Source organism: Cariama cristata, unplaced genomic scaffold (genome assembly GCF_000690535.1).
Source record: "Cariama cristata isolate BGI_N322 unplaced genomic scaffold, ASM69053v1 scaffold39606, whole genome shotgun sequence".
NCBI lineage: Eukaryota > Metazoa > Chordata > Aves > Cariamiformes > Cariamidae > Cariama > Cariama cristata.
Genome location: NW_009624564.1, coordinates 37320 through 44873, shown reverse-complemented (window position 1 = coordinate 44873; position 7554 = coordinate 37320). Strand labels below are relative to the sequence as shown.

The 7554-nt window shown below is 37.0% G+C and overlaps 1 protein-coding gene across 2 annotated transcripts in view; it reads right to left on the bottom strand.

Annotated features, from left to right (window-relative positions):
* Positions 1–361: 361 nt before the first annotated feature.
* MKL2 (MKL/myocardin-like 2) overlaps positions 362–7554 on the bottom strand; it is a 44367-nt gene continuing 37174 nt past the window's right edge. For both annotated transcript variants that reach the window (XM_009703215.1, XM_009703216.1), the window contains 4 exons: positions 5352–5510; positions 4923–5060; positions 3418–3478; positions 362–1486 (listed from right to left, as the gene is read on the bottom strand). In XM_009703215.1, coding sequence (XP_009701517.1) covers positions 948–1486; positions 3418–3478; positions 4923–5060; positions 5352–5510 — 897 coding nt within the window. In that variant the 3' untranslated portion in view covers positions 362–947. The remainder of the gene's footprint in view (positions 1487–3417; positions 3479–4922; positions 5061–5351; positions 5511–7554) is intronic.

Below are 7554 nucleotides of genomic sequence, written 5' to 3'. Positions count from 1 at the left end.
GCACAACAGCATTAATTAAACTTTTCTAGTTCCTCACACTGTTCTGATCTGCTGAGATACTGGATTCAATGATCTAACAAATATCCTCAAACACAAAGTAAATCAGGATATTTATTATTTCCATTATAGTAATCTCTTGTTTGAAAACCACTGTTCCCCTCTGTTGACAAAAATAAGCTATACAAAGTTAAAACAGTATACAAATAACTGTCTGATATACACATTAAAACCTAGCTATTAAATCCAGAGCATTGCTATAGAAAATTCAGTGTTCTCAATGTTACCTGGCATAGCTACAGTGGATTTCTTGCAGTTATACTTAATATCCCTTTGGATGCAGTTAAATTCTTCCCTCATGATTAAAGAATGGGGGAAGAGTTTTAAAAACCACAAAACCAAAATACAAAAACAACTTGAAGAAATTAAGAGACTAGATATATGAAATTTCACTGAACCAGCCAGTGCTTCTACTTGCCTTTGCCCTCACAAATTCACTTTGAACCTGGCTCAGGCTATCCACAGGAACAATGAAGTACAGTGATACCCTCCCCCAAACATTTGCTCATTATGTCAATACAGACAGTTGAAATCTCACTACTACTTCTCTAAGTTCAGCCATGTTGTGTTGCTCATTTAAGCATTACAAAGTCGGAGACATAACCTCTTTCTTAAGTATCTGTGATGCATTTACCTTGGGGTGCTTTTAATCAGTAAGTACAATCATCCTTTCTTGACTTGCAAAATACAGCTTTCAGGGGGCCCTGACCTACATTACTGATAGGAGCATAAAGTAATTAATTGTTGTAAACTTGAAAATCAATAAGGAATTAGCTTCAAGTATTTGTTTTTCCAAACATTACCGTCTTAACTTATTATACCATTCTGATTGCAGTTAAGAGACCTCTGCTCTAAAGAGACTTGCAGGTCATGTTCTCATTGGCTATAGCTTAATCCCAGTGCAACTGTAGATCCTGTGAATCTAGAAAGTCAGTGGAGAACACGCTGGGGGCAGTAGAACTGAGAGGAGTAAGTCCAGATGAGGAGCTGGGCATTGTAATGTCTAACCATTCCATATTGTCCAAATTTGTATCAGGAAGGTCAAGAGACAGACAAGAATTATTAGTGGTAAACTGTGGGTCGGATGTTTCCATGGGTGAATGAGTGTGATCTAAAATGCTGGCGTGATTAAGCAGATCATTCTGGAGGTCTTCAATTAAAGAAAATGACTCTCTGTCCTCATTACTGCTTGTCAGTTGAGGAATTTCATTACCTGACGGTAAAGTTCCATCCAAGAGGGCTTCAAGTTGGTTTTCCAAACTTATAGACAAGCTGGTTGTTGGTTCTAAGGACACAGGAGGAGGGGCCATTTGGATTTGTGGTGGTGGGCGGGATATCACTGTATTCACTGGCATTGTAGTGATGTTGGCTGTTACTGGTCTCATTTTAGAAATGGGAGATGGTTCCTCCTTTATTGGAAGGGAAATCTCTGTAATAAAAAAACACCCCCAGTATTGAATTCAGAAAAGATAATGACATATACTCTCAGGCTTGCAATTTCCACCCCTTTTTTGCCCACTTTGGGATGCATCCACAGTGAACTCAATGGCGTAAGTGTAATTTTGCTGTTCTGATTAATACTAACACTACAATACATCAGACTATATCAGGTGCTGTATGAACAACAAAGTATTTTAAAACAAGTTCCAGAGTTCTGCTTTCAGTAATACTTCAGCCAATTAGAATATTTATATTGATGAAAAAAAGGAACTATTTTCTAGGTATTAGCTTTACCTTCTTCGCGTTTATAGTTCTTCTGACTAATTAGAATTATGGATCCAACACATTTCCTCATTTAGAGAAAAGTACCTGAACCACTTTTCAGTTCCATCTGTGTTTAGTACTGCATCCACCTTGATGAATAAGTCTAAGAGATCAATTGATGTGATCAGGATGCATTTATTCCTGATTCTAGAATCTAAAACTATTCTGTGAAGAAGTTCCATGTAAGATAATGGCAGTAACAATTAAAGGAAATAAAGCAAAGTAAGTTCCAATTAATTCTTATATGTGAATGGAGTCCAAAAATAAGATTAGAAAGACCAGAATATGCAAATAAATCCTCTGGCACAGGTGATGTTTCTGCCAGCAAAAATATACCTGACAATATATTTTGCACCAGTGTTCCAAGCAAAAACTACATCCTTAAAACCTGTAGGAGCATCTATTAAAATGATTGCTTAGTAAAAGCAAAACAATACTAAATGGACCCTCTCACTCTCTTGAAGTACATTAATAAACTAAACATTTTCCAGTGTAGAACTCACATAAGTGCAAAAGCCCTGAATGCTTTACTTCATTTTTCGTAAAGATGATCAGGAAATGTTTGCTTTGTTATTGCAACTTTGCAAATATGGAGCAGTTGTTACTTTAAGATCAAGTAGGTTTAGTAACATAACACTCGAAGCAAATATTTAAGTAAGCACACCGATGTTTCCTACAACCTCTGTTCCAGAGGCAGAACTTCTTCGAACTACCCATGCAGTATTTTAATGAAAGCACTGGAAGCATTTTTTAATTTAGCTTGAGTTGTTCACTGCACAGGTCACTTATCTCAGTCTGTCACTGTCTACTCCATTTTCTTCAGCTGACTTTGCAATTTGCTTCGAAAAAGAGAAAATACTTTGATGCTTAGAATATGGCTAAAAATCTTCTAATAGCCTACAATCAGTCACTTCTGTCCTGGCATTCATGGCTGTCAAGATCCTTATATGACAGTAGAACAAAACATTAAGTTAATTGAATTGCTTGGCACCAAAACATTTCGCAGTATTGTAATGGCTTCTTAGACTACAAAGCCTAATTACGCCTGAACACTGCCTTCTTTTACTGCAAAGCTACTTTGTGTATTACTTATTTCAGTTATTTCAACTGACATAGAAAGTTGTTATTCATTAATGTCTCTATGTAGTTCATACATGCTTTTTCCAGTAATGTATCTTTGATGTTTAGAGTTGATAATGCATGGTTATATTTAGTGAAATTTTAGTATCAACATGCTTTAACTCTTACCTTATTCTATTTTTTGTGTAATTTCAATATACATTACATGGATTTGCTCAACTTGGCCAATTTTGATAAAATACGTCTGTGATAACCTAAGGTGTTATTTTAATCGTTCAAATGCTGTGTCTACCTGGGCTAATTTACAAGCAGAGAAGTTCCACAGCCGGTTGACTCTATGTGTTTTGGTAAATGTTTTCTTTAATGGAGAATTATTGAAATACTAGTTTCATCCAGGCTGGATATCTTCTACCTCCTCTCCCTGGAAGAATTCTTTCCTCTCATCCCTTTGATTATAGCACTGAGTTTTTATTATCAGGTTTCAAATCTCTACATCACACATGTCAATTAGCTTACCTCCACTCTTGATGAGAATATCGAAAAGATCATCCATCTGCTGACTGTGTGCACTGGAGATCTGTAGTTATGAGAAAAGGGTTATTCTTTCTCATGTAATATTTTTTCCTAAGCTGATTGATCCTAGCTTCTCAATACTACATAAGTACTAACCTATGATCAAGACTAAAATTCTTCATATGAAACTGTCAATCTAGAAAACAGAGAAATAGTTTGGAGACACACTTGTAATTCCTGTGGTCATTTTCAGTACAAAGGAATAGGGAAAAAATCTGAAAAGCAAGACAAAGATTTCGTGAAGGCAACCTAGAAGAGAGGTGCAGAAAACTAGGGATAAGGAGGAGAATTCCTAACCCTGTTTTGTATCAGGGTAAGTATCTGGAATAACTGCAGGACTTACAGGGGTGCACCCTGAACTGCTTTCTCTCAGAGATACATGATGGCTATTCACAGGGTAAGATGCATTTTGTTAGGTATGGGGTTTTTTTTCAATTTGTAGATTCATGTTCTTTTCTTTTTTTAAAGGGGGGCAAGCTTTCATCATCTGTTTATCTGTTTGTTTGAAACAGCCACCTCCTGATTATCTAAACCTTAAGCAAAAGGTAACAAAACCCCCACAAACACATCCTTTCAAAAATGCTCTAGGAAAAGTGGAGACTTTTATGATGGTCTCAAATCTAACACAGTATTTTAAAAGATTGAGTATACTCTGGGGATGGGAAGTAATTTGTCATCAGGAGATCTACCTCCTGAAAAGAGGCCAGTGGGGAGGCACTTTGCTAATGGGTAGTGACAGTGTCATGTAAGAAGATCTGTGTGACTTCACTGTGAGGATGTCTCACACATGCCAAGAACATAGGAAATGGCATTAGATACCCACGCTTCTGCCTGAGTGTCTGCCACCACAAAACCAGCAACCAATACTAAGTCACTACAATGTCTTATCTTTTGGGATAGTTCTGGAACGCATGAGGTTATGGATGCTCGTTAGTTTTGTTTGCAACTTTCCCCCAACACGAAGGGTATCATGGTAAACTGACAAAGCACTCCCTAGGATTATTCATCAAGCTCACTAAATATAGACTCTTTTCAAGCAAGCACCTATGCTCATGTATACATATGTTTGCCTAAGTGTGTAAAAACACACACACATTGTCCTCACATTACTCACTTTGGAAAATATAAATGTATTTTTTCTCTTTTAAAGTCTGAAGTTTGGGTATCATACATCCTTGAAACAAGTCAGTTGAAGGCTAGTTATTGTTAAGTAGGAATAGCAGCATTATGCCAATTATATATATCACCAACTGGATACTGTAAGACTGACTTACATGTCTGTTGAATCATGAAACAGTAGTCCTGTACTTAAACGCAGTTAGGAAAATATTAACAGAGTATCTTAGAAAAGCTTGACACCAAACAAAAAAACTAAAATAAGCAATGGCTTTGGTAATTTTAAAGAAAAAAAAATGTTTTTAATAAACTAAACAGGAGGAAATAACTACCTCACGGGGTGATGTCTGAATATTGCGGGTCTGTTTTATGGCCTCTTCATAACGAGGAGGATCTTTTGTCTTGGATACTGTATTGTTGAAGAGGGATTGTTGAACAATATAAGGCTGGGCTTGAGATGGAGAGCCAGGCTGTGTGAAATAACAAGATAATGACTAAACAGTATGTTTTAGTGAATTCGAGATCCATCAATTTCTACAGATTATCCTACCGATCTACATATTTACAAATAACACTAGCATAGGTAATCAAAGTGATAAAATAATAAGTTTCTTTCTCACACATACATATGTATGTGCATTATTAAAATCCACAAAATATCCTTCCTCCTTGAATGAGCTGCAGTATGTACATAGTCACATGTTATTTAAGAATAATAATATCAAACTGAACTCTGTGGAACATTCTTGGGCTAACCTTACCTTATTGGGAGTAGCAGGTCCGTTTTGCACAGAGGGGACCTGATTACCACCAGTGTGAATGTTAGAGTTCGACGTTTTATTCATAAAAGATTGTGAAGGTGTTGTAACTGGTGCAGTCTGATAGGAAAATACTGTATTTGATGTGGTAGGTGGAAAAACCTGTAAAGGATTAATATATGAGCCTTAGGTTGTGGGTGTATTTTTAAAAGTTAACAATATTGGGTAAATAACATTATTAAAGTTTAAGACTTTGTGTTTTTTTAAAATACTTGCTTGCTTAAATTCCCTGTTAGGGGAATGTTATCTGTACTGATTTTTCCCTCCTGTGGAATAATTTGTAAATCTAGAACAATTACTCTTTGAAAGAAACTTTGTGCTGTGACATGCTTTCATTCATCACTGATAACTATTTTCCTGCTGTTTTCCTGGAAGCATGAGGAAAGTGTAATATAATTTTTTCTGAAATACATTCAGAAGAGTATGGAACAGTTTAATACAGTATGCATGATTTCCCCACCTAGTGGACAGTCAATAAAATGAACTTATTTCTGGCCTGACACAAACTAGTATATGTATCCACGCTTGTCCTCTGCTGCCTGTTTTAAGACAGAATGGTTCCATTTGTGCCATATAATTATAATTTCTTTTAACTAGAGATATCTACGAGTATTGAGGGAGAGGCAAAAGGTGAAGTTGGGTTATCAACTGTAAATTTGGTTACTGATATATAAGCTTTTTATTTCTTCAACTGATATTCCATATGCTCACTGCAAATGATTCCAAGCAGTATCCTACTTCTTTTTAAGTTAAAGGGAGAGAAAGAGGAGCTATGAATGTATGAGTGTGTAAGACTGACTGTTTAAATTCAGTATCGCTCCCAGATATCTTTATGACAAAGGTGTGACAAATCTTAGATCGAGGATGGAGATAAAGCTAGGATAAGCTTTGTGGAGTACGGTCTGAATACTAAATCAAGTCTGCCTTGAGAGGGTTTAATACAGTTTTTGTTACCCACCTGGATCATCTGTGTGAAAACTGTTGTACTTTCTGTGTGTCTACCACTGAGGTGAATGGCTGTGGAGATGTCTCCTTATTACTGAATGAAGAACAAGGGCCATGTGGTAGCTAAAATGTGAGGAGACACTTCGAGTGTGTAGGAGAAAATAAATGGAATAATCAGCTGTCTTGCATAAAAATCTGAGGTACCTGAGAAAGTCTAGATGGATTCAAGGGAAACTGGTTCTGGAAAACAACTGTTTATTGAGGTGATCACTGTTAGGAAGACCAACTTCACTAAAAAGCATTAAATTAAGAAGCAGCATTGCTCGTTCACAGTTCATTAGCTCAGTCTGCTGAAACATCCAAGCCTCATGAAATGCAACAGCAGACAGGTAGATCTAAGGCCAAAGGCATGAAGACTGTCCTGATCTATTTTATCACATCGGTATTTTACAGCCTGATGTAAAAAACAGCGCAGTTACGCTGCCTGGTTTCCTATGTAAAAGATAGCAGTAGATGTGTGAAAAAAACAGCTAGGACAGGCAGGCTGTTCAGCTCCAGGACAGCCAGATGCAGATGAGTCTCTGGGAACTCTGTGGTCTCCATGACAACTGATCTGAAGAGGGGGAAAGACCAGAGGGTACAATTCTTGGTTATCTCTTCCAATCATTTCAAGGAACTTCTAGACAGCAAAGGAAGCAAACTGCTAGTCTCTGGCATAAGTGCATGCCTCAGGATGACTGGAAAATTTCTATATGGGACCTGTCAAATTAACAAGGTAAGATTAGCCCCTCACCAAATCCCAGAGAACCTGGATGAAATCTGCTGTTTGGATATATGTCAGTTTTGACTTCTGCAGGATAACCTCAATGTCCATGAAATTATGTAGATCGAACAAGCAGTCTGCAGTCTGACGAGTGACGATGCTCATTTAGTTGTGTTCCCCTTTATTAGCCAGCTGTGTAGAGAACGGCAGAGCATAATCATACACCTTCTAAGATAAATTGTTATCTGGAAGAAGCGCCTTAGCAGAAGCAAATTAGAGGACACTGCACAGGCAGAAGCCCAAAATCACATCAGAACATCGCTTTTATGGTGCCCTTTACTAAACTGAAATATAAACTTTGAAGGCCGAGATATTTTGTAACAGTTACATAACATACTGTAAAAATTACCCTCTTCATCTTGAAATTTCAGTTGATAC